At 41.4% G+C, this 27,556-nt stretch overlaps 2 protein-coding genes across 8 annotated transcripts in view; one reads left to right on the plus strand and one right to left on the minus strand.

Moving 5' to 3' along the window:
- SERAC1 (serine active site containing 1) overlaps positions 1-3,449 on the minus strand; it is a 37,167-nt gene extending 33,718 nt beyond the window's left edge. The window contains exons 1-2 of one of the 4 annotated variants that reach the window (XM_070733764.1): positions 3,331-3,449; positions 920-1,011 (exon numbers count right to left, since the gene is read on the minus strand). In XM_070733764.1, coding sequence (XP_070589865.1) covers positions 920-1,010 — 91 coding nt within the window. In that variant the 5' untranslated portion in view covers position 1,011; positions 3,331-3,449. Of the gene's footprint in view, positions 1-919; positions 1,012-2,376 lie in introns of all 4 variants that reach the window. The other 3 variants (XM_070733762.1, XM_070733761.1, XM_070733763.1) reach the window with 3 other exon arrangements.
- Position 3,450: 1 nt separating this feature from the next.
- On the plus strand, positions 3,451-13,672 carry GTF2H5 (general transcription factor IIH subunit 5). 4 transcript variants are annotated; one of them, XM_070733768.1, is made up of 3 exons: positions 3,451-3,549; positions 4,589-4,645; positions 12,204-13,672. In XM_070733768.1, exons 2-3 carry the CDS (start codon positions 4,611-4,613, stop codon positions 12,382-12,384), a joined length of 216 nt encoding a protein of 71 aa, XP_070589869.1. In that variant the 5' UTR covers positions 3,451-3,549; positions 4,589-4,610; the 3' UTR covers positions 12,385-13,672. The 4 variants fall into 4 exon arrangements, with proteins under 4 accessions (XP_070589869.1, XP_070589868.1, XP_070589867.1 ...); XM_070733767.1 differs by having other exon boundaries at positions 3,484-3,586; XM_070733766.1 differs by having other exon boundaries at positions 3,530-4,263.
- Positions 13,673-27,556: the final 13,884 nt, after the last annotated feature.

Here is a 27,556-nt window from a genome sequence, read left to right on the forward strand (position 1 = left end):
ACTTTATATTTCCATTGGTATATATATATTTTCTTTTATAGAAAAAACCCCCAATAAATCAAAAGTTCTTCACCAGTCCTATGGAATGGTGATAAATATTTCTCCAAAGGCTGTTATTCTAACTGTCTGTAAGAAGAATATAATTTCCACCCCTTATATATTTTTTGAGTAAAAAAAACAACATGATTTATGGTTTTGATTATTAGACAAGACAGATTATAGAAAGAAGAGTCATGAGAGAGTCGCTTTAGAGGAATAGCTTAAATCTTAATTTTACTTATAATAATAACAGAGTTAGAAGGGACCTTGGAGGTCTTCGAATCCAACCCCCTGCTTAGGCAGGAAACCCTACACTATTTCAGACAAATGGTTATCCAACATCTTCTTTAAAAGTTTCCAGTGTTGACCATTCACAACTTCTGGAGGCAAGCTGTTCCACTGATTAAGTGTTCTTACTGTCAGGAAAGTTCTTCTTAGTTCTAAGTTGCTTCTCTCTTTATTTAGTTTCCACCCATTGCTTCTTGTTCTACCCTCAGGTGCTTTGGAGAATAGTTTGACTCCCTCTTCTTTGTGGCAACCCCTGAGATATTGGAACACTGTTATCATGTCTCCCATGGTCCTTCTTTTCATTAAACTATCTGAAGAAAATGAGAAACAACAGCTTTATATCTTTCTTTATCCTTTTTTCTTTTATTTTCTGCATTTTTAGCCTTTCTCTTCCTTTTTTTCACTCTATTTTAGTTTGTATTATTTATTATTCTTAATAAAACTTTCACACACACACACACACACACACTGTATATGGCCTAGGTAGGCAAAGAAGTGATATGCAGCAAGCTCCAAATGATGAATTTATCTGGGAAATCATACAAATAAAATAATGATAGAGACAGGCTTGTAAATACAGAATTGCACTTACTGATATCTTTCCATGATTGATGAACTTTCCACGTTGAACCTAAAGTTCCTATTTTTCTATAGCAAACCGCACAATAAGCAGCCAGAGACATTCTGTAAAGGTACAGAAAACTGATTTAGCACATCAACAGGATTTTAAACATTATTTTATATACCAGTTATGCCCTAATCTCACTGAATTCACTGGACTCACTGGGGAAGAGCCTAATGATGGGAAAGATTGAGAGCAAAAGAAGAAGGGGAGGGCAGAGAATGTGGTGGCTGGATGGCGTGAGCTTAAAGGGCCTTTGGGGGAGGAGAGACACAGGGAGAGCACAGAAAGGTCTGGAGGAATATTGTCCATGTGGTCATGATTGGTTGGACACAACCTCCCAACTAACAACAATGCCCTAATACCTAGCATTCATTCCAAAAACATATATTGCAAGTATAGTAGAGGATTGATTGTAAAAAAACAACAAAAACCCTCAGGTGTCTTTCAAAGGAAAAAAGAATTATATCATTTCTCAATTTTTTTTATATAGGAAGCATTTCCCTTCTGAATTTAAACAAGAGATGCAATTCATCTTACAATCCAAAATAATATATTTTGCTTTACTGTATTTTTTTACAAGGTACAGTAGTTATTTTGGCTGTCCTTCTACACTGGAAAAAAAAGAGAGGCCCAGAGACAAAATGAGCCATTCACTGTTTGCTGCCAATCTATAGAAATAGTATTTAGAACCATAGAAAATTATTGGATCATAATGATAATCAGTACAAGGAATAGAACAAAGAGACCAATCAAGCTTTTTTGGAATAAGACATTCTACTGATATGGTATCATTTGATTGTTTTAAAAATTCTATTTTTCCTTCTGTTCCACTAATTCATGATGTTAATATTTTGCTGCTTATTCCATGGTTAACTTTTTAGCACTTTACTCAACTAGCCCAATTTGGGGAGTTTGTAGGTTATGCTCCATAACCAAGGGCAGTGATGGCGAACCTTTTTTGACTTGGGTGCCAAAAAGGTCTGTGTGCGTGCAATAGCATTCACATACGTGCCCACACTCATAATGCAATGCCCTCCCCCCCACACATGCGCAAAACATCCCACACTGCCCCCTGCGCATGTGCAAAGGTCTCACAGAAACCTCTGGACTTCTGGTAGGCATGTTGGGCTGTTTTTTGCCATTCCCAGGGTTCATGAGGCTTTCCTGAAGCCTGGGGAGAGCAAAAACTAGTGCGCACATGCGTGCTGGAATTCACATAAGGCAGCGCCTCACGTGCCCTCAGATATGGCTCTGCATGCCACCTGTGGCGTTCGCCATCACTGACCTAGGGTAAAATAAGGCAAGAATACTCAGATTTTCAGTATAAGCCTACATGTTTGAATAAATCTGGGTTGTCTTTAATTTCATGACTTACTCAAAATATCTAAAATGTGCCATATATGAAGGTAAAGTTTTTAAAGTACCTGTATGTTCTAACAATTTTTTTTACAGCCATGAGTTAGGGTTAGGGATATAAATGGCAGCCAGTTAGCAAATTAAGTTTTGTTGGTGAATATGCCTCTGACTTCTTTGGAAAACAACACCGCTGACAGAGATCCATTTCAGTTTTTCTGGTGACTTGTAGCTCAACCTGATTAACTGCCTTGTAGATGTTTCTGAGAACAGACCCAAGAGTGTGGGAGGCGTGACTAATTTCATATCTGAATAACAATATTCACTAGGAAAAGAAATATTTTATTCGGAAAGCCATTGCCACAACCACATGTATCTTTTCTTTTATGTACACTGAGAGCATAGACACCAAAGACAAATTCCTTGTGTGTCCAATCACACTTGGCCAATAAAGAATTCTATTCTATTCTAATCTATTCTGCATCTCTCTACACACCCTGAAATAAAATATGCCTACACACTTGGAAATAAACTTGCAGCAGCAGCAGCTTTGCAGGATGTAAGGCGCTTTTAGCTTTTAGCGAACGCGCAAAAAGGTTGCCATTCGCAAACAGTATCAGAATGCCTCAGGTCTCATTATAAGGGTGCGGTACAATGAAAAGGCTACGCTCTAGGAAAACAGACTTTACGGGATAGAGTCAAGTCTACGATTGCTGATTACAGCTATCGTTACGCTCTAGGAAAACGGAATTTACGGGATAGAGTCAAGTCTATAATTGCTGATTACAGCTATCGTTATATAATAAATGGACAAATGAATTATGCGAGCATCCTTCGGAACGTTTACTCCTTCATTCAGGGATCTCTCCGGCTAAGCAAAGCAGGTCCTCCAAAGCCCCGACTTCGGAACCGCGCATCAGTCTGGCCCAAACCACCGCTCTTCTCCTCCTGCCGCCTCCTCCTCCCCCCCCTACCTGCCCATCTCGGATCCCCGTCCCACTGTCAACGACGAAGCCGCGCCATACCGCCCACGCTCTGACGTCAACGCGACCCGCCTGACGTCACCCGGAGCGCCGCCCTTCACCGGGAGCAAGCCAATCCAAAGAACAATAAAGAAAGGAGGCGCCTGCGCAGTTGTGGACCTTGCCTCGGAGTCGGCGCTCGTTCCGTCTCCCACTTCTTCCGGGCGGGGGATACAAGGAGTGACCTGGTGTGTTCGTCGCCAGGGCAACGTTGCCGGACGGGTGAAGCACGATTCTGTGTTTTGTTAGCTTGAACTGAGTGGGTTTCCTTTCCCCACCCTTTCTTTCCCAATTTCTCCCTCGTTTTCCTTCATATCTCTGGTGTTAAAGGGCTGCCTTTCCGCAGAAGCAATGTAGACGTAGGTTTTGTGAATCATGTGCAGCATAAATGGTTGCAGCTACTCTCTTTTGGCTTAGTTTTATCCGGGGTGGTTTGCACGCTAAAACCTCATCGATCTGGCCGAGGATGATGGGAAGTGCATTTGCAACCTGCCTGGAAGATACAGCTAGTTAGGGCTGCCAGATGCTCTTGTAAAACCATAAGGTTTCCTCCCCTCATTAGCTTGAATTAGGCTTCTCCAAGGTAGGAGTAGGGCTACTAAACCAGGGCTGCAAAAATCCCCATTGGCCATAGCAATAGCATTTAGACTTATATACCGCTTCACAGCCCCCTCTAAGCTGTTTACAATCTGGGTCCTCATTTTACAGACCTTGGAAGACTGAGTCAACCTTGAGTCTACTGAGATTCGATCTGCCAAACTGCTTGGCAGCCGGTGATCAGCAGAAGTAGTAGCTCTAACCACTGCACCACTGAGCAGAGTTTTCTCTATATCTTCATTGCCATCAAGGGTCCTTGAAAAGGTTGAACCCAGATCAAAAATCTTCACAGAACATTAAAATGTGACTTTGAATGAATGTGGATCTAGTTTTAAACAGGTACTTATAATAAGCTAGATATAAATATGCCCAGATTCAAGGTAGAAGTAACACGTGTTGTTTTCTTTTTTAAAATTGGAGCATATTCAAAATATTGAAGTACATTCAGAATTATATTTAATTTAGTACATTCAAAGTTACTGTGTTAATAAACTGTGCAAGCCTGTTCTCATTGACTTGAAAATCAGCAAACTTGAATTCAGCTTGACTTTTGCGCAGTTGAATTGGCTAGAAGAAGCTTACCCATCAGGACGTTTGTATTGATTTTCTTCAGTTTTAAGATTGTGCCATTTTCTACAAACTGTTTTTACATTTGATATTTTAGGAATCTTGACCTTGTGAAGAAGATGGTGAATGTTTTGAAAGGGATACTTATAGAATGGTAAGCAAGAATGTATTGGCAATGCAAGTACTACTCCGAGCTTGTAAGAAATTTGATAGCATGAGCAAAAAATGTTTTATGTTGTGACATAGTTACAAGAAACACTGAATCCTGATTGTACTGTAATCGGCAAGTGAAATAGCAAAAATAGCATGCTCTTATTTTAAAGGAATACAGTACAATGTTAGTGAAATGTGATATGGTATATTTATGTAACCTATAAACTATGAATATTTAGTATGTGTAATTCATATTATAAAGATGGAGATTATTCTGGCAATGGCCCCATTTTTATATTAAACTTAAAGTTAGCTGGTTTAAATAGCTTGTCAATATTGCCTTTAATTCCAATTTCTAAATGTGTTACTTGTTTAAATTTCAGATTGTAAAGAATTGACTTAACCAGCAGAATGGGCTGAGACAGCAATTATTACCGTATCTTCTGCTGGTACTTTCCCCTTTATGTAAACTGAATAACCAATGTACAGTTTAATATTAATTTTGAGGACTCTAGGCCCTGTGAGCAATTACCAGATAGAAATACCAAGACATGATTCTAAAAATACCATTTCCAAACCATAGCAATCCAGATAATCACTGGAGGGTAGCATCAAATTAAGGGTTTTTTGTGCAAATATTGCTGCATCTAATGGTCATCTATTTTTTAATCCTGTTTATAATTCATTAGGAACACACAGCAGCAAAAACAAAACAAAAAAACCGGGTGGGTACTAGGTTTGTTTAAAAAGAGATTCAGCTTTAGAAACAGCAGTGTATGCATTAAAAAAGCCCAATTAAGATGAAAGTTAAATTGAGATTTTAAAAAGGTTTTGAAAGAAACCAGAAGCAGGCAACTGCTTTCAGCTCAATTATTTAAAACCAATGCCTACTGCAATTTTAGCTACTTATCCACTGTATACCCTGGATATCCAAATCTAGGTTTGTTTGTTTTTTCATGCATATTGAACATTTACACTCCACAACTTGGTTGGGGGGTTTACATTCCTTCACTTCCTTTCTTACAGCCAGCTGCTGTAAGGTTTCAGCAAACTTCCACTTAGTATTTAATTTCCAAGGAAAGGAAGTTGTTTTGGCTCAAAGATTTGGCCAGCCAGCCTTTTACTCTACTACAGATAACCGTGTACAGTGTGATAGGTGTATTCAGAGAATTTATAGCAGTTTATGTTACTATGTGGCTGTGACACAAAATGAATATATTGTAGCAGCTATTTGTATGCATGTACAAATAGCACTTTGGGGACCATAAGAGAAGTGGTTACACATGCACAAACCAGCAGACAAACATAGACAGCTTTCAAAAAACCCATGTGAGCCCTGTTAATGGTGTAGCTGCCTTAACACTTTGAAGAAAAAAAGAAAGAAAATGGTTTGATAGATTTACTTCTCCTTCCTCACAATCTCTCCAGATTGGGAAATGTTATTGGAAAAAGGATCTATTCTGAATTATCTTTACATTGAAAACTTTAGATATTTGATCATCTATTTTGAAATTTAACTTCTTTTTTGATTACCGTATTTTCCGGCGTATAAGACGACTTTTTAACCCCTGAAAATCTTTTCCAAAGTGGGGGGTCGTCTTATAGGCCGGATACTGCGCCCATTCCACAGCCGCGGGCGGGAGGAGGCCGGGAGCGGGATTGAGGGGGTGGGGAGCGGACCCGCGCTCACTTTCGGCTCCGGGGAAAGGAAAAAGCGCTGCTGTTGCTGCTGTCGCTGCCGCCTGAGGCGGCGGCACTCGAATCTGGCATGGTGGAAAATCTGGAGGCAGGCAAAGATTTTCCACCACGCCAGATTCGAGTGCCGCCGCCTCAGGCGGCAGCGACAGCAGCAACAGCAGCGCATTGATGAAGCCGGCGAGGGAGCTCCGGAATCGGTTGGCGCTCGCCCGACGCCTTGTTTTTTTATTTCCCCCTTTGGTTTCTCTTCACAGGCGGGAGTTCGGGAGGCAAGGGAGCGCTCGAGGAGACAGCGTCTTGCGGCATCGCTCAGCAACTTCTTTTTCCTTTCGGCGCCATAGCCATCCGCAGTCCCCGGAGCCGAAAGTGAGTGCGGGTCCGCTCCGCCCGCCCGGTTTGCAAGCGGCGGAGATCCCGGGCTGCTTGGCCGAGCGGGGCTTCCATTCAGGACGGGGGCAGGAGGGAGGGAGGGAAGGGAAACGCAGCCCTTTGCCTCAACCCGCGGGCTCCGGGGACTGCGGGTGGCTATGGCGCCGAAAGGAAAAAGAAGTTGCTGAGCGTCCCTTCGTCATAAACCCAACGGGAGGCGATGCCGCAAGACGCTGTCTCCTCGAGCGCTCCCTTGCCTCCCGAACTCCCGCCTCTGAAGAGAAACCAAAGGGGGAAATAAAAAAACAAGGCGTCGGGCGAGCGCCAACCGATTCCGGAGCTCCCTCGCCGGCTTCATTGAAGCGCTGCTATTGCTGGACGACGCCACTCCCGCCGCCGGCTTTGCTGGGGTGGAGCGCCACTCCCGGCGGCAGGAACTGCGGGGGGTAGCCGGCGTAACGAGCCCTTGCCACAGCTATCCGCCGCTTCTTTGTTCTCCGCCTTGCCTCCGCTACTCCCGCCGCCGCCTTTGCCTCTTGCCCGGCGGGGAGAGCAAAGGCGGCGGCGGGAATAGCGGAGGCGAGGCGGAGAAGAAAGAAGCGGCGGATAGCTGCAGCAAGAGCTTGTTAGCCGGAGCGTACGCCGGCTACCCCCCGCAGTTCCTGCCGCCGGGAAGCAGCCCCTTTACATTAGCGGTGGCTGCAACGGCACTGGCGATGCGGCCGCTAGCCGCTCCGAGCGGTGTGGGAACGCCCACCCCTCTCACAGTCCGGTCCCGGGCTGACAGTAAAGGGGCTGCTTCCCATCCTCCTGCCAGCTTGCTCAGAAGGAAACCTTCTGAGAAGGAGGATGGGAAGCAGCCCCTTTACTGTCATCCCGGGACCGGACTGTGAGAGGGGTGGGCGTTCCCACAGCGCTCGGAGCGGCTAGCGGCCGGATCACCAGCGCCGCTGTAGCCACCGTTGTGGGAGGAGCCTCAGAAAGAAAATAAGAGAGAACAAGAGAGAGAGAGAACAAGAGAGAGGGAGAGAGGTGATTCTTGAAGCATATGGTAAAAAGCACCCAAATAATAAGAAACACCCCCCCCCAGCCCACACCTGTGTTTGAAAAGAATAAAAGAGAAAAAAAAACCCAGCCCTCAACTGGTTTTGGAAATGGTTCGAGTGTGTATACACACACACACACACACACACACGTAAGGGGGGGAGAGAGACAGGGATGGAAAAAGAGGAGAAGTGAGAGGGAGAAGGAATGAGGGAAAAAGGGAGGAAGAGAGAGAAATGAGAAACATGAGAGAGAAAAGGGGGAAAGACAGGAGAATAACCCAGAAATGAGACAGTGGTATAAATTTGAGGAGGGATGATTGATGATTGACTGTATTTATAAGGGGATGTTACATGGGATTGTATATATGAGGGGGTTATTTATGTGTGTGTGTGTGTGTGTGTGTGTGTGTATGTATGTATGTATGTATTTATTTATTTATTTATTTATTAGATTTGTGTAATTTTGGTTGGTGGTGTGCCCCAGGATTTTGTAAGTGTAAAAAATGTGCTGCGGCTCAAAAAAGGTTGAAAATCACTGCTCTAGCAGGTGGTAAATCAGCACTCCTTTTAACTGACAAGGGAGCCATTTCCCAGACTTTGATCATTTCCCCAGGTATTTTTGTACCTACTTGACCAACATTATTAGTGGTTGCAAAATTGAATGTTAAACTGGATGCATTTATTTCTGCCTGTTTGTATTTGTTCTTATGTTTAACCATTGAAAATGTACTTTTCCTCCAAAAAGAATCATCTTTCCATATTTCTTAGGCAACATTTTAAAATAACTTTAAAAGCTGAGGTCATATTATTCACCCTGCTCTGTATCATAGCACACTGCACAGTACTGAAAATTGGCAGGGTCACTAATTAAACCCAACAAGTTAAAATCTGTTTAAGTGACATTGCAAGAGGATAAAGACAGAAAGTGCGGAAAGAGGAAAAAATGGATGGGCTGTTTGGATTGCCATATCATGATATCACATACAGATTCTCATTCCATAATAGATTCTCACATAGGTGTCAGCATGCTGCATGTTAGACTGAAAGATACCTGCAGAATAGATGGTAGGAGAAAGAAAAATAGCCAGGTTCACCTTTTTGTGTTGACAAATTATGATGAGTTATAATAATAAACTTAATTGTGGTGAGGAGAAATATGAGAGGCAGACAAGACAGATAGACAGAGACATATGGAGAGATAGACAGAAGAGTGCTCCCACTTGGCTCTCTCTCTCTAAATAATTCATTCATAATTTTAACAATAAGATCTTCATCATTAGTAATTAAAATATTGTGTTATCATGTTCAGAAATGATTTTTTTCTCAATGCAAGTACATCATAGACCTAGACTCAGTCAGGTCTATGATGTACAGAAGAGGGGTAGTCTTATACGGCGAGTACAGTGATCCCTCGATTAGCACGGTCTCGATTAGTGCGAAACGCTACAACACGGTTTTTCACAAAATATTAATTAAAAAATACTCCACGTTTTTTTTTGCTATACCACGGTTTTTCCCACCCGATGACGTCATACGTCATCACCAAGAGTCACTTCTCTGTCTCTTTCTCTTTCTTTCCTGTCACTATGCTTCAATCATTTTCTCATTTCTCTTTTTTCTCCCCTTTTTTCTATCATTTCTCTCTCTCTTTCTTCCTCTCTCACACTCTCTTCCTCCCTTCTCTCTCCCCCCCTCCACTTGCCCACGAGAAGAAAAAAAGCAACCTCTGCCGGGCAGCTCCCCTTGTGCCCCCGCTTTGTGCCTGCCTCTTTTGGGGATTTTTTTTCCTTTTCTTTTTTGCGCTGGCGGCGGGAGCTGTTGGGGAGGGCTCTGCCGGGAAGGCCTCTCAGCTGCAGAGCCGAATGGGGGCGGAGGCAACAGCGGAGCCCGGCGCTGGGGCCATGCGAGGCTGTTCATCCAGGGGGGCGTGGACTGGCAAGTCGCCCTCCTTTCTCTCTCTTTCTCAAGATCGCTTGCCGCTTGCCTATTGCAGCGAAGGAGGCGAAGCAAGGCTCCAAGCTGCAAAGCGGCAAGCGGCAAGCGATCTTGGGGTTTCCCCTTTGCCTGGGCGGCGGGAAGACCAAGGGAAGGTTCCTTCAGCCGCCCAACACCTGATCCGCTCCGCAGCGCGGCAGCAGCGAGGAGCCGAAGATGGGGTTTCCCCTTTGCCTTTACCTCATCTTCGGCTCCTCGCTGCTTCCGCGCTGCGGAGCAGATCAGCTGCTGGGCGGCTGAAGGAACCTTCCCTTGGTCTTCCCCGCCGCCCACACGCAAACTCCACCATCTGCGCATGTGCGGCCATGAAAAAAATGGCGCGCATGCGTAGATGGTGTTTTTACTTCCGCATCCAGTATAACGCGGAAATCGGTTAGCGCGGGAGGTCTTGGAACGTAACCCCCGCGCTAACCGAGGGATCACTGTATATCTCAAATTCTATATTTTAACTGGAAAAGTTAGGGGGTCGTCTTATACGCCCAGTCGTCTTATACGCCGGAAAATACGGTATATAAAATCTGATCATGTTGGTGACTGTCACAACACAACTTTGATTGAATAAATAACATGAGTTATTCTTTTCCAATTCATTGTTTTAGCCTGGTTTCAGAACTGCAGCTAACAAAATTGCCATAATGAAAGGGACTGTGCTATGAAAGGGCAATTGGAACATGGCCCTTGGATTCTTCTCATATACATAGTCCCATTTGATAATCATCTATTGCCTTGCAAGTATTGGGATCTTAATACAGTATTGAACTCAAGTTATTCCTGAAAGATAGAAACCAGATGATAATACCTGTTGATATTTCTTTTTGGCTTATGGTCCGTAGAATCTATAAGATTCAGTCTTTTATTATTATTAACTGGTCAGAGTTATGAAAGTGTTGAATGAGTGGTACTTACAGCCTGATGTCAGTTCTATTGATCGCAGTAGTACAACAGTTTCAGCATTCTGAAATCACAATTGTTGTTTGTGACCTTCTCTCTGGCTTCCCACAAGCAAATGGAAAGCCCGTAGGGAAACCTAGTATAAAAGGTGGCAAATCAATCTGGTAAATCTCCTGTATTCAGGAGCAGCCAACCCCACACTGCCCTGCTTACACTACGTTGATTTTTTGTGCATCCTGCAGCAACTACACCAGGTCCTGCTCTACTGGTATCCTTATGTTCCCTCCCACACCCTTCAGCAGCCACATATCAGCCTGTCATCTTGTTTGCAAGCTGCCTGGGAATTGCAACTTGCTGTTGGCTTCCCTATTGACTTTGCTTGCAGATCCTCACTTAGTGACCCATATAGCCTCTTAATGATGACAATGGAGACTGCTGGGATTGCCATGACTTCATGCCTTTTCATGCTTCATACTTCTCTTAGCAACAGAAATTATAGTCCCAATTATCTTTTGTTAATCAAGGATATCTGTTTTACATGAAACTGTTGGAAATTGTCATTCAGAGACTGGGCTAAAAAGTCATCACTATGCCCTTGATACTTGTATATGGTGATCTTGAGGACATATTAAAAACCAAATTTAATCATATTAAAAATTGTTTATCTGGTTGGATGAAACATCTAGTTGAACATAATCCCAACTGTTTGCACTCAATTCCAGTAGGTGGAATATATTCATTCTATTTGAGATTGGTTTAATGGTTCAGCCTTTCTTGGATAAGATTGTGCTCCTTCTAAATACCACATTTGAAGTTGGCAGTATTCCTTGGCTTGTATTCTCCTGCTGGAATATATCCATGAGAAGGAGCAATCTTTTCTGACCTTGTACTTTAGATTTTACTTGATGACAGGACTTTGTTATAATTATTCATGGCTTAAATACTTCCTGGATAGAATGTTATATGCAAAGCTAACCTTGAAAAATATTAGAAATTGCAGTAACTGCAAAGCGTATGGACTAAAGTAAGGTACTGGTAACCAGGGTACCGTTATGTTGTACCTATTTTACTAAATTCACATTTGCTCCCAGGCTTTTTTCATCACTGATTAAATTTAACCTTCACAGCTTTAACCATTTTGATTCCTATGAATCTTAACAATGCTTCTTCAGTTTTGTCTTATACACACCTGAGTTTTCATCTACCTAAGTCATAGCAGGTATTTTTTTGAAACATGGTAGCTATCTATTAAATATTCTCCACAGCTGAAGGTGGCCAAGATCCTCACAGTATAACTTTGGATGTTTGGCCAGGGTTGATATTTGGGAGAATCCTGAAAATACTTGATCTTTTAACATACTAGAATGTTTTTGTAATAGTTTTCATTTTGTTCAATCTCATCATGTTTTATGAATTTCTGCTTGGTTGCTTTATAAAGTTTATGACATTTAATGCATTTCATAAATGTGATTTTATTGTGTCATGTTGACATTTGCATTGCAAGCTTAATTTGTTGAAGTGTTATGTGAGATTACCATAATTTTATCCTTGTCCCCACAGTGACCCAGCCATGAAGCAGTTCCTGCTGTACCTGGATGAATCAAATGCCCTGGGAAAGAAGTTTATCATACAAGACTTAGATGAAACCCATGTTTTTGTGTTGGCTGAAATGGTTAACTTCTTGCAAGAGAGAGTGGGCGAATTAATGGACCAGAACTCTTTTCCTATTACACAGAAATAAAAAACCAAGCTGGATATGGATACACATCGAACTGAAAACCTATAAATTTTTCTGTGAATTAATTTAAGGCAGATTGAATAATAGTCATTATGAGAAGTGAGCTACATACATATCAAGAATTCTCTTTTATTATTTTCTGTTTCATTCTGTCTTAAAAATGCAATTATGCTAATAGCTCATTTTGTTTGCCAGTGCAAATTACTGTGAGATTCTTTTAGGATGTTCTTTGCAGAGGTGGGTGCAATGTTAATATTGATATTCAGTTGCTCTCTGTAATATTCCTTCACAGAGAAAGCCATCTTAAAATACAGTATGCTTTTAATAGAATATGAAGGAGTTGTTTTTTTATATATTTCCAAGGAAGACTGTTAAATTTTGTAATTTGAATACTCTTGAAAAACATACAGATAGTCCTTGGCTTACAATTGAGGCCAGCGAGATGGTTAAGTTATTTTTGTCTCATTTTACAACCTTTCTTGCCATTGCTGTTAAGTAAATCATTGCAATTGTTAAGTTAGTAACATGGTTGTTAAATGAATCTAACTTCTCAGTTAGTTGTTTCTCAGTTGTTGCTGGCTGGGGAATTCTGGGAGTTGAAATCCAGATACCTTCAAGTTGCCAAGGTTGGGAAACACTGATATATAGGATGACAATTCAGACATGCAGAACTGCCCTATGCATATTTATTCTAAAGTCCTATGAAATGATACTTCCAAGATAATACCCATATGCTTGGATTGGAGATAAGTAGCTAAGAGTTGCTGGAAGTACCTATAGAAATTGTTCTCCCATTTTCTCTAGTGAGAGCACACATTCATAGAAAAACTAGCTTTAAGTCTATCTTTGTAACTAGTTGGAAACTACTAGGGTATTTTATGTAGACATTTAAAAGTTTTCAATAATTCTCAAAAAATATGTTGACATATGGGTTCGATGAAATATTTACGTTTTTATGCTTATGTAGGTATCAATTTACTAATTTATAAAATATGTAATTTTCTCTTTCAGTCCCAAAGGTGAAATGGGAAATACACATTTGGGACGTGCAAAAAAATGTTAAATTGAAATAAAAGTACTTGAAAATACAGTATATTAATTCTAGACAGATGATAAAATTGACTCCTAATATTTAAAAGTGTTCATGTCCCATAATAACTGAATAATATTTGCAGCAAAGATTTTTTAAAAATATGAAGAGTTATAACGCCACATCGTAATTTGTTGTTAGTGTCAGGATGTTCCAAAGGTTGTATATACTACATTATATAAACATTATACAAAACTCTTACCCTTAAGCCATTGTTTCCCTGCTTTACCCTTTTCTATATTATTTGTCCGGCAGTCTCCAAGAATTGACACTATTGAACAGAAAAAGAAAAAGATATGGAATACTTAAGTTAAAGTCATCCCTTAGCCATGCTATTGGGTTGGGTAGCTTTGACTGAGGCACTTTTTCTCAACCCAACCCAACCTGCAATAAGAGAAACATTCACAATCTGCAGTGTAAGACTCAGTAAAGTAGCAGTTAAACTGTAGTTTAGATCTTGCTTTACACATTCATGTCCTGTTGATTATAGCTGCATTTTATAAGTACTGTATATTTATGTGATTAAAACAAACAATGGATTAATGGAATGGGTGGCTATAAAGAGATTGAAAGGTCTTCAGTTCAAGTCTGCTACCTTTTACTAGAAACCTACATTTTGCTGCACAGAGACCCTGGTGGAGATCATTTGGTTTCTTTAGAGAGGACATTTTCCTATGGTGACCAGTAGCATATCACCTGTGGAACATATTTTGGGGCTGAAGGGGTGTCCAAAGTTATGTCTGTATATACAAATATACAGATTGTTGTTGTTGTTGTTGTTGTTGTTATTATTATTATTATTATTATTATTATTATTATTATTATTATTATTATTATTATTTAGACTTGTATGCCACCCCTCTGGGGACCCAGAATAGCTTAATTTCACACACACTCTCTTTTCATATAAGATTGGCACTCACTGCATCATATACTGGAATTTGCCACCTTTTCTAAATTCTACTATACCGTTTGGAAGAGAGAAAAACTTGGACTCTGGAAATTATTGATTCCTGATTGGAATTATGCTATGTACTTAATATCATCTGTTCTTAATCATGAGTTATTACATGACCATTGTATAGCTAATTTCTGAAATCTGAAAAAGAGAAGATTATTTTAAGACACTTCTGTAAACTTTACTCTGATTACCAATAATTTAAAATACATTTTTTAAGTTCTTCCACTGGGCTCAAATTGAAAAGAAAATCATTAACCAATTGGTTATCATGGTGATCATTACAGTGAGTTCATAATTATACTTGAACCACTTTAATATGGTTTATAATCAAGTTTTAAAATAATAACTTAATCACAAGTGTCCTTATTTTATAGCTGGGAAACAGATCCTACATGATATGTAACTAGCAGTCTATAGGTGTCAAGATATTTCAGATATTCAATTCAATTCAATTTATTAGATTTGTATGCTGCCCCTCTCCGAAGACTGCAACCTCATTATTCTGCTTAATGAATTTGCTTTCCTTCCTATAATTTTTTTTTACATTTTTGCTTTCACTTCTTACCATGTAAGAAAAATGAAAAAAGAAAAAAAGTGTTTTTTCTGATATTTGTTTCCTTTTTGCTTTATATCCAATCTTTTAGATCTGATGTAAGACCTGTTTCTAGGCATCTTTTAGCCTCAACCTTATCACGGGGAATATACTAGGAAGAAAAGCTCTTATTCACTTTTATTAAAAGTAAAAGAAAAGAGTGCACTGAGAATCTGTGTGAGTCACACATTCATTCTTATAAAACTCAGATTATTAGTTGCCTTAGGATGAAGGTAGCATCTGTGTTTCTAGCACTGATAGTTGTTCTGAGCTGTAAAATTAACTTTGATCAATTTTGCTACCAAAATGTACAGCACAATAGAATTTTGAGGAGAAATAATTTGATATGAAAAGAGACTCCTTATTTATTATAGGAGGATTGTTAAAAACAGAGCTAACCATATGATAGGTCCAGAGGTGGGTTCCTCCCAGTCCAGACTGGTTCACCTGAACCAGTAGCAACCCACTGGTGATGCCACAATGATGTCACTGAATCCGTTCTGTCAGTGTCAGTCCATGGATGGTGCCATCTTTTTTAAAAAACTTTTTTAAAAATGTATTATTATTTTTTTAAAAAAAATTGGGATTCTTTCTGGATTTTTTCTTCTTCTGTGCATGCACAGTTAGAATCTATCTCTGGATAGGTCATATTGTATGTGGTTTGATTTTTCCCAAGATTTCTAAATGAGAAGTACAGTTGTACCTCTACTTAAGAACGCCTCTACTTAAGAACTTTTCTAGATAAGAACCGGGTGTTCAAGATTCTTTTGCCTCTTCTTAAGAACCATTTTCTACTTAAGAACCCGAGCCCGGAAACATTTCCCAGGGAATTTGAAAGCGGCACGAAGACCCAGCCAGTTTCCTGCCATTCCACCTTTAATCCCGGCCATCTCGGGCTTTTCTGGGCTGCCAGAGGAGCCTTTCGGTGGCACTTAAGGAGGCTTTGGCAGTCCAGAGTGAATGGAGCGTTTTCCTTTCTCTGGGCGCTTGGACAGGGAATAAACCTCTGCCAGCACCCAGAGAAAAGAAACACTCCCTTCACTCTGGGCAGCTGAGGAGTCACCAAAGCGAAGGAAAGGTGCCGGCTACAAAGCGAGTGAGAAGGAAGCCCTTCAGCATGGGAAGGAAGAGGCAGCAGTTAGCAGCAGCAGCCAGTGTATGGAAGGCACCAGGAGCTTTTATTTCTTTCCTAATGGGTTTACACACATTATTTGCTTTTACATTGATTCCTATGGGAAAAATTGCTTCTTCTTAAGAATGTTTCTACTGAAGAACCTGGTCACGGAACAAATTAAGTTCTTAAGTAGAGGTACCACTGTATCTATTTTTCTATCATCAAAGTTCAGGTTTTATTCTATTGGGGTTTTTTTTCTCATCTGAATTTCTCCATCTCCTGTCGCCATTTGCACATCTTGATTGGATTTCAGCACCTCTCATTAAAATGGAAATCACTTGCATTTCTGAAAACTTCTTTCCTCTATTCTGTACCAAATATTATTAATTTCAAATTTAAATTACATAAATGTATGAGATCATTCATCTAGGCATCAAAATATAACAATGTATCCATCTGTTGTTCTTCCGTTACCACAAAACAGATAGAAAACAATTGGAAAGGAATGGAAATCCATATTCTCTAGCTTTGAAAGCAAAATGTTTCAAGACAAACATTTGATTAAAAGTGTTGATAACTTTTTTACATCTATAAAATGTCTCATTTTCACCTTTTCCTCAGAAGTTACAGTCCATTAATCATCAAATCTTCAACTAGTGAAGGGCTGCAACATTTTTTACTACCACGCTGTGGGCGTGGCTTATTTTGTGGGTGTGGCTTGCTGGCCACGTGACCAGGTGGGAGTGGTCATGTAACTGCCTTAAAGGTGGCCAACTTGACATCACTCACGTCAAGGGTTTGGATTAGGGTGCCTGGCTTCTCCTCGCCCCAAAGAGATACAAATTCCCTATCTATTTACTATTACTGAACAAAATATACTATTTAAGTATATATAAATATATATGCCACGTGTGTATATACCTATTACACACAGGCACACAAAAATATACATTATCTACTATATAAACTATGTGTATGTACACACACGCACGCTCAGCTCTTCTAAAATTATACACATTCAACCTTTGATAGGAAAAACATACCCAGAGCCCAGAAGGGGGGAAAAAAAAAATTCAAATTCTTTCTACTGGTTCTGCACACCTGATCATACCCGTAGGAGGCCATCACTGTCTGCAACCTAACTAATCCTAACAAGTAATTCTTGACCATACAGTATTTCTCTTTTGCCAATAAAGAGGCTGACATTAATTAAATATTGAGTCATTCTAGGGATTATATGATAATTTTTGTAGGTCCTTCCTAAGCATGATAGAATCATGTTTTTTACAAATGCAGATTTTTAGACCATAAGTTTCTTCCAAGAACTTGATTCATCTCAGGAAGAATATCCATTAAATGGAATACAGTGTTCCCTCAATTTTCGTGGGTTCGAACTTCGCGAATGGCCTATACCACGGTTTTTCAAAAAATATTAATTAAAAAATACTTCGCGGTTTTTTTCTATACCAGTTTTTCCCGTCCGATGATGGCATACGTCATCGGCAAACTAATAATTTTTGCAAATAAATAACAAAAAAAATTATTGTTAATAAATAATTATGTTTAGAAATATCAGGATCACTAAGTGTCTTATTCAATGGTGAGTACCAGTAATAATGGTGAGTAAATGGTTGTTAAAGGAATGGGAAATGGTAATTTAGGGGTTTAAAGTGTTAAGGGATGGCTTGTGATACTGTCTCTACTTCGTGGAAATTCGATTTTCGCGGGTGATCTCGGAACGCATCCCCCGCAAAAATTGAGGGAACACTGTATTGTTAAAACGGGAGGAGAAATGGTCCTGGAATCTATGGTGGTGGAATGCCAAGAAGCTATGAAGAATGAAGATCGCATACTAGCCAACTACTATAGCAGAAAATGCTTTCTGGGCAATTTCAACATGAAGTACCTAACTAGTTTGCAGCTTAATCCAATATAGTTATAACACATTCCAAGTCAGGTATTTAAGGCTATTTTTAGATGATTGTGATATCTTCGATGGAATATCTCCAAGCTATCTCCAATATATAGTATATATTAGGCACATTTCTTTAATGGTCTCTTACTATACACAAGCCAATTTTTCAGGTTTCTATTGCACTTCAAGCTATCAACATCTTGTGGAAAAGTAGACAAAAAAGGCTAGAATAGCAGAATACTGCTTAAGTTCTAGGGAACAGATGGAAATGCTGCTGCTGTACATGCCTCCCTGTTCGTAGTTTCCCAGACTTATGCTACTGGGGCATTTTAACCTTTGATTCTCAGGTAGTGTCTGAAGAGGTTCAGGATTTCATGGCTGTGGGGATCTTAGCCTAGCCATCAAAAATCCAATACATTAGGTGTGTTTTACTTAGAGCAATATTATGTGGACTGAATTTGGGGAATGTTATGTACACAGAGAGTATATGCAACAATGTCAAATTCATTGCATGTCCACACTTGGCCAATAAAGAATTCTATTCTATTCTATTCTATTCTACTCTAGAGTAGAGTAGACTACTCTATTCTATTCATGGATGTCCTTTGTCATAGTCAGATCATAAACAGATTGGGACCATCCAAAGTGCCTTGACCAAGGCTTTAGTTGTCACTTGGAACAGGGGTCCCCAACCTCTGACCTGTGGACCGGCACCAGGCCACAGCATGCCAGAAACCGAGCCGTGCAAACAAACAAGGCCCCATCCATGGGATTCAGGCAGCATTCAAAACAACACCCCATTCGGTCCACAGAAAAACCTGACTTGCTATGACAGGATGACCTTAGCCTTCCATTAGACTGAGCCTGTGTGTCCTCTTCCTGTTGATTGATTTCAGGGGATTGCCTGATTTTTCAGAAGAATTTTCTCCTGCCACATACCTCCCAGAGACCAATAAGATCACACATAGTTGGCCTTCTCCGGGTCCCGTCGACTAAACAATGCAGGTTGGGAGGACTGCAGGGGAGGGCCTTCTCTGTAGCTGCTCTGGCTATATGGAACCAAGCACCCCCAGATGTTTGTAAGGTTCCCACCCTACTGGTCTTTTGAAAACCTGTGAAGATCTAGCTTTGCCGGCAGGCCTGGGGGCTGTGAATACTGCCATCTTTCACGGCCAAATTTTACTGATAGGTATTATTTATTTATTTATTGGATTTGTATGCCACCCCTCTCCGAGGACTCAGGGCGGCTCACAGGTATGTGTGTTAAGTCGATTGGATTGAGCGTAAATTTGTATTATGGGATTCTATGGTTTATAATTTTAGTGTGTTTAATTTTAATACTGACTTCTTCCTATTATATTGTATTGTTTTATATTGTTGTAAGCCACCCTGAGTCCTACGGGCATAGAAGCCAGATAGATAGATAGATAGATAGATAGATAGATAGATAGATAGATAGATAGATAGATAGATAGATAGATAGATTAGATCAGCGTTTCCCAACCGGTGTGCCGCGGCACACTGGTGTGCCGCGACACACCGTCAGGTGTGCCGCGGCGAGAGGCGGCGGAGGAGAGTGGGCGGATCGGGCGGGCAATGGGGCAGGGGGGAGAAGCCAGGGGCGCGTTTGGCCGGGAGTCCGGGACTGTGTGGCTTTGCGCCATGAAGAGAAAACGGCCGACTTTTCCCTGCTGCCGTTTTCTCTTCATGGCGCAAAGCCACACAGTCCCGGACTCCTCGCCCCAAGGCAGGAGGCGGCGGCGGAGGAGAGTGGGTGGGCAATGGGGCAGGGCGGAGAAGCCAGAGGCGCGTTTGGCCGGAGGCACCGTGGGGAGGCAGGGGCAGGGAGGTGCGGCAGTAGGAGTAAAGGGAGCCGCGGCTGCCCCTGCCTCCCCACGGTGGCAATGGCATCGGGAGTGCTAATAGCGGCGGCGGCGGGAATAGCGGGGGGGGCCCTGCAAGTGGAAGCCTCAGCCCTGGAGCCCCCTCGCACCCATGGCTTCTCATCAATGCCTCTGCCTGCCCGATCCGCGGGAGTGCTAATAGCGGTGGCGGCGGCGGGAATAGCGGGGGGGGCTCCTGCCCGCCGCTGCTATTAGCACTCCAGCGGATCGGGCAGGCAGAGACATCGACGAGAAGCCATGGGCGCGAGGGGGCTCCAGGGCTGAGGCTTCCACTTGTGGCTGTCCCCGCCTGCCCGATCCTTCCCTCCGGCTTTTTTGGGGTGCGGCTTCTTCCACAGCGGTGGCTGCAGCGCCGCTGGCGATCCGGCCGCTAGCCGCTCCAAGCGCTGTGGGAAAGCCCACCCCTCTCACAGTCCCATCCCGGGCTGTCAGTAAAGGGGCTGCTTGCTCGGAACATTCAAACTAAGGGAAACCTTCGCTGGCCTCCACAGAGAAGAAGGGAAGAGAGAGAACGAGAGAGAGCAACAGAGAGAGAGAGAGAGTGAGAAAGAACAAGAGAGAGAAAGCATGAAAGAGAGAGAAAGAAAATAAGAGAGAACAAGAGAGAGAGAGACTAAGAGAGAGAGAAAGAAAAGAGAGAGAGAGAGAAAATAAGAGAATGAGAGAGAGCAACAGAGAGAGAGAAAGAACAAAAAGCACGAGAGAAGAAAAGCAAGAGAGAAAAAGAGATAGCAAGAGATACTGAAAGAAAGCAAGAGAGAGAGAGAAAAAAGATAGCAAGAGAGACAGGAAGAGGAAAGGAGAGAGAGAGAGAAATGAGAACAAAAAGGGGAGGAGAAATGAGAAAATGATTGAGGCAGAGAATGAGAGGAGAGAGAAACAAAAGAGAGAGAGAGGGGTGATTCTTGAAGCATATGGTAAAAAGCACCCAAATAATAAGAAAAACCCCCCAGCCCTCACCTGTTTTTGAAAAGAATAAAAGAGAATTAAACCCCAGCCCTCACCTGGTTTTGGAAATGGTTGGAGTGTGTGTACATACACACACATAAGGGGGGGAGAGAGACAGGGATGGAAAAAGAGGAGAAGTGAAAGGGAGAAGGAATGAGGGAAAAAGGGAGGAAGAGAGAGAAATGAGAAACATGAGAGAGAAAAGGGGGAAAGACAGGAGAAGTACCCATAAACGAGACAGCGGTATAAATTTCAGGAGGGATGATTGATGATTGACTGTATTTATAAGGGGATGTTACATGGAATTATATATATGAGGGGGTTATTTATGTATGTATGTATGTATGTATGTATGTATGTATGTATGTATGTATGTATTTATTTATTAGATTTGTGTCATTTTGGTTGGTGGCGTGCCCCAGGATTTTGTAAATGTAAAAAGTGTGCCGCGGCTCAAAAAAGGTTGAAAATCACTGGATTAGATAGATATAGAGATTAGATAGACAGATGAGACAGATGATAGAGATAGATTAGATAGAGAGATATAGAGATATAGATAGATGATAGAGATGATAGACAGACAGATGATCGATAGATAGATAGATAGATAGATAGATAGATAGATAGATACATTCTTTGAAATAAAGCTGGGGACAAGAATAAAAGAATATTTAAGCCTATATTAAGGATCAAATTGCAGCATTAACAGCAGCAGAGTAAGCCTGCAGAGTGTTGGCCAGCAGCCCTGTTCAAAGTGACCTGTTCCTGTTACAGAATGATCAGAGGAACATCTGCAGGCTGCTGTGACAATTATTTTAGGCAATTGATTGATAGGGGTCATTTGAATCCAGTTTGAGTTGAACTTCATGTCTGTTTGAGGTGAATTGAAGCACTGTCTGGGGCTATCTGGAAAAAGTCTGAACCTTTAAGTCTGAATTAAGTACTGGTATTGATGTAACTAGATCCATATGCTACCTGGGAAGCACTGGTGTATTCAACAGCATTGGATAATTTCCAATCTCCAGTCTTTTAAGAGAAGGTTACAGAGAAGATGGTCAAGGGGGAGTTAAAGAAGGCTCTAAAGGAAAAAGAATAACGGGATCCCTTTCAGTTGGGTGTCAGTCCTGGGCATAGTACTGAGGTTGTATTTATTGCACTTGTGGGTGTCTTCTATCTGTATGGTCTGGGATGGCTGCAACACATTCAACTAAGCACTCTTGATCTCTCGGTGATTTTGATATTCTTCTGGATTGATTCTGGCATTCTGGATTGGCTCAGGTTATGAATGGGAACAGTTGGTCCTGACCCCACTGGTATCAATATGGCCCCTAAGGAGGCTGGTCCAGCTGTAAATTATATGAGTTGTGTGTCTGGATTGCAATGTAGTACGTTTTAATTCATTGTGCTTTATCAATTGATCTTTCCCCCCCCTTTGCATTAGATGTTTTTAATCCTTGTTAGCTACCTAGAATTGTCCGGCAAGTGGGTGCCTGTATAAATTGGATGAATTGAGCAAACAGCAATTTTAAAAAACCCAACATATCCTGTATCTTTCATCCAGGATGCACTCAGAACTAGTTCTTTGATTGAGTGCGACTGTTTGACTGACCAAAAGCAAACAGGTCTGACTCAGTATAAGACAGCCTCCCATATTACCCTCATAACACATAGGGTAATTTTCCTGACAAATCATGAGAAAATGTCAAATATATGAAAAACATGTTGTCCCAAAAACGTATAGTTCACCTACAGGAAACCGGAGAGGAATGGAGTAGAAGAGTTGCATACGCTATAGATCTACTACTATTGTACAATAAAACTTTTGTTTTCCCATCACCCGTGATGAATTCTGGTGGACAAGAACGGGTTTTGAGTGTATTACATTTCCTTTTTCCGCTCCTGAAAAGAAAAACACCTGCCATCCAAACATAGCACAAAACACATTATCTGGGATCTTAGGCGTTTAGATAATAAATACGGCCCAATTGCCTTAAATTAAACTAAATAAAATAAAATAAATTAAATTATTGCAATCTATATTTTTATAGTCTTATTATTGTAAGCTGCCCAGAGTCCATTTGGAATTGGGCGGCATATAAATATTATTAATAAATAAATGGTTTTATTTATTTTTCTGAGTTTTCGGAGAAGGGCGGCATACAAATCTAATAAATAATAATAATAAAATAAACAAACCAAAAGCTTCCATTTTCCTCTTAATAAATAAGGCTGAATCGCCTTTTATTAAACTAAATTAAATGATTGTAAATTATATTTTTATATTGTTTTATTGTTATTGTAAGCTGCCCAGAGTCCATTTGAATTGGGGGGTATATAAATATTACTAACAAACAAACAAACAAATAAATAAAACAAAGGCTTCATCTTCATCTTAATAGAGAAGGCTGAATCACATTAAATTAAACTAAATTAAATCAAATCTATATTTTTATATTGTCTTATTATTATATGTCGACCAGAGTCCATTTGGAATTGGGCGGCATATAAATATTGTAGATAGATAGATAGATAGATAGATAGATAGATAGATAGATAGATATATAGATAGATATAGACAGACAGACAGACAGACAGATAAGATAGATATAGATAAAGATAGATAGATGATAGATAGACAGATAGATAAGATAGATAAAGATAGATATATCAGATAGATCAAAGAGTTCCTTTTCAACACACCGATTCGTTTATTAAAGCAACGAAACGGCGTCCTTCCGAGGTAAAACGAAATCGGGCTTCTGAAATGCGACCTTTGTCGTATCAGGCACAGGCTGAACCCGATGAACCGGACGTACGGCCGCTTTGTAGTCCGTCACCCCCCCCCCTTCCTTATCCTCCAACAACTCCAGGAAGCCTTTCTTGCTGAGGGCCGAAGGAGGAAAACTACAACTCTGTGCGGGCCGCGCAGAAGCCCTCGGCGGCCTCGCTCTGTTGGATCGCGTTTCTTATCTGCGCCGCCCGGGAAGGGCCCAGCGCGCCCGGTTTACGGTTCGCTTAGAGCTCCTTCCTTCGCCCCCTGCAGCTGAGAAAGGAGGAAGGGAGGGGACAGAGCCGGACTTGTGGGAGGGGGAAGGCGGAAAAAAAAATAACATGTTGGGTCATGTGGTTGCATCACGTGAAAGGGGTGTCAGGCCCAGCAGCGGCAGCAGCAGCAACAGCGGCTGCACGACCTGAGACGGAGACACACACACACAGACAGACGCTGGACGCTGGGCTTGTCGGGAGGAGCGACAGGCACGCAGGGAGGGCGGAAGCCTCGCCGGACGAGTCCCGGCGGCTCCTAGCCGGCCGCTGCCCGTCGGCTCTGCCGGAGCGAGGTGAGGCGATTCATTTTCCACCCACCACCCCTCCTCCCGCAAGCCTGGGTTGCAGCTGCCCACTCCTCTTCGGCGTTGCTGTGGAGGAACTGGCTTCAGCCGCGCTCCTTCCTTCCTTCCTCTCTCTCCCTCTTTCCATCCATCCATCTCATCGTCCCCCTTCGGAGGATGCAGGATCCGCGCGTCTGGGCGGGAGGGAGCCGACGAGTCCCGTCTCTCCTCCCCTTCCCCTCGCCTTTATATGTCAGATGCACATTTTGCGAAGGATGTATAGCGGCTGGTGGGGTTTTGGTTATATTTTGATTGATTGATTGATTGATTGATGGATGGATGGATTGATTGATTTTTAGCTATCTTTACCTCCCCCAACAACCCTGGGGATCGGCCCTGGGAGGGTTTAGGGAAGCTTTGTGTGGCAAAAGAGTCGGGTGGTGGGGTAGCCTGGGGTCCGCCAATGCCAGGCTGGCCGGATAAGTGGATGGAAGAAGGGCCAGGGGTCCGGGAATTGGGGTGGGTGGGCGGTAGGAAGGATGGGCGGGGAATGAGTGTGGTAGTTTAGGATTTGTGTTCTTTTATTCTGATGGGCTGCCTGGCCTCCTTCTCCTTCCTTCCCCTCCCTGCCCTCTGTATGTGTGTTTGTGTTTGTGTTTACACCACCACCACCCCGCATCTATTCAGTCTGGAGGCTATGTTGGAGAAAAGGCAGCATCTGGAATGGAGACACCACCACCCCTCTTTTGAATGGGGAAGGTGAAGGAAATGAAGGGTGGGTAGGTGGGGTGGTGAAGAGCAGCTTTGCAGCAGACGCCTCTCTTCTTTGAAACACCTTGTCTCCATCACAGGAAGGTTTGGAGGCTTAAAAACCTTCTTTGGGATTTCAGCTTGGGGAATGGACCTCCAGTAGTGCTATCTGGCAGCCACCCCTGAATGTATGAAAGTGAAGAGCTTTAGGGAGAGAAGGGAAGACAATAAACACACCTTCATCTTTTGTGTCTCCTGTGTATCAACCCCAAAGCAAGTCATATTTAGATTTAGGCATGTTTGTTCATACAGGTAGTCCTTGACCAAGGATCACAATTGAGCCCCAAATTTATGTTGCTGAGTGAAACATTTGTTAAGTGAGGTTCCCCCCCCCCCAATTTACGATCTTTATCCTCGCAGTTGTTAACTGAATCACTGCAGTGGTTAAATTGGTAACCCAGTGATTAAATGAATCTGGCTTCCCCGTTGACTTTGCTTTGACAAAAATAGATCATATGACCCCAGGACACCATAAATATGGATCAGTTGCCAAGCGCATGCCCGTGGGGATGCTACAACAGTTGTAAGTGTGAAAAGTGGTGTCCCCCCCAAACACACATATCTTTCTTTCAAATGTTGATAATGAAAACTTTCTTTTCATTATCAGCAAAAATATGTTACATACATACACACACACACACACACACACACACACACACACACACACAGAATTGTCCTAAAATGTGAGTTCCAGGTATAGTTATAAATGAAGAGGCAGTAGTCATCATGATCTTCAGAACATTTAAAATTTATTTAAAACTACTAAAAAACTACTAAGCTTTCGTCAGTCCTCTACTGACTTCATCTCATATATGTATGTATGTATGTATGTATGTATGTATGTACGTACGTACGTATGTACGTACGTACACACACACACACATTTAGATTTAGGCCCTTTTGTGTTATCATAGCTTACAGAGCATGCTAAACTTTTGTTTTCAAATATGTGTTTGAAAGCTTGGACCCCGATATTCCAGAGAAGAGGAGGAAATAAATGCCCAAGAAGGAGCTTTCCTGAGAGGCCGCAAAAATGCAGTCCTCTGTTTGTGGCTTTAACCTTTCATTTGAAATGGGAAGAAGATGTGATCTTGTGCAAGCTATTTCCCCTCCCTTCTCCCTGACTTTTGTTGCCTGGTGTATTTGCATTGGGTCTGTTTTGAAGCCAATAGGAAGGAAAAGGTCACTCAGGGAGAATAGTTGTACTTTTTAAGAGGAAAGCCACTGTATTAAGTACACTGTATTAAACACAATTCAAACCTTGAGTTTTGGGGGGGGGTGAAAAATCCAGATTAAAGTTTGATATTATCTTTTTAGCCCCAATCACAATATCACAAGAGATGGGCAACTTTCAAGTTCTATGGAATTTTAGCAGTAGGATTTTATTGGGTTAGGAAATTTATTTTATCCTACTGAATCTTGTTGTTCCAGGAATATCCTTTCTTGAGCCATATAAGTTTTCTTAAGTGCTTGTATAATTCAGATTCAATGCTGGGCAGATCCATTAGGATACCCTTTCAAAGACTGACTTATTAAGATTTTAGTTTACAAGAGCTTATCCCCATCACATTTAAATGTACATAAATGTCTGTCTTATTGTAGAATAATTTAAAATAAATAAAATATTTGCAACATTGAAGATGATTACAGCATTTTTCTTTTATTTGTGAAAAACTTTGTTTTCCATCTCAGATTAATTTGAATAAAAAGCACCTTTGCTGGGGACTTGAATGGTAGTCCAGAATTTTAATTGGTGATCTGTGGTTTCCTGGCATTCTGATATCTTGATTTTGATTTTTTTTTAAAAAGAATACTTATACACTTATATATAATTAAGTCCATATGGTTAAAATATTGTTAGCATGGCTGTTGTGAAAGTTGTATCTTTTGATGACAGTGGTTTATCTGACTAGCTATATACCTGATCTTCCTTGAAAATATATGTTTAGTCACTTTTTTAAAAAGTGGCCCCATTTCTTTGATACAGGACTGAAAGCAGAAATGGCTCTAATGATGATGTAATCTTTCCAAATGCTAAGCTGTATTTAGTCAAGGTGAACTTTCTTGAAGTTTAATGCAATTTTTTTCATGATTAGAGGGCAATGTTTCTTTTAATGAAGAACAAAGCCACATGCCGGGAAGCCAAGAAAAAGGCAATACGTTTGTGAGATAAATTCTTAATCCCAAACATTACAGTTGAAATTTGGCCAAGAGCACCTTTTTTATTTTTAATAGTTTTTAAGTCAGTTTCTTCAGGTATGGCCAGACAGCATTTTTCCCCCTCATGATCCTCATATGTAGGAGAAGAGACATTAGTCTCTTCAGCCTCTGGTTCTCTGTAGCTTCCCTCAACAGGGAGGTAACACAAATCTCAAAATTATTATATCTTGCTAGACCTGTCCTTCATGAATTTATATATTCCCATATTAAATGCAGCCACGTTAATGGCCATCAACATATCTTATAATAATGAGTTCCTAAAGTTAATTATACTCTGTGACATATATACTTT

Source organism: Erythrolamprus reginae, chromosome 1 (assembly GCF_031021105.1).
Source record: "Erythrolamprus reginae isolate rEryReg1 chromosome 1, rEryReg1.hap1, whole genome shotgun sequence".
Taxonomy (NCBI): Eukaryota; Metazoa; Chordata; class Lepidosauria; order Squamata; family Dipsadidae; genus Erythrolamprus; species Erythrolamprus reginae.

Bases quoted from the DNA above. Each gene is read 5' to 3' on its own strand.
- GTF2H5 (XM_070733766.1), top strand. From the start codon at position 4,238: ATGAATGTGGATCTAGTTTTAAACAG. The intron at 4,264-4,588 runs GTACTTATAATA...TTGATATTTTAG, and splicing joins GTGGATCTAGTTTTAAACAG to GAATCTTGACCTTGTGAAGA. The intron at 4,646-12,203 runs GTAAGCAAGAAT...TTGTCCCCACAG, and splicing joins AAAGGGATACTTATAGAATG to TGACCCAGCCATGAAGCAGT.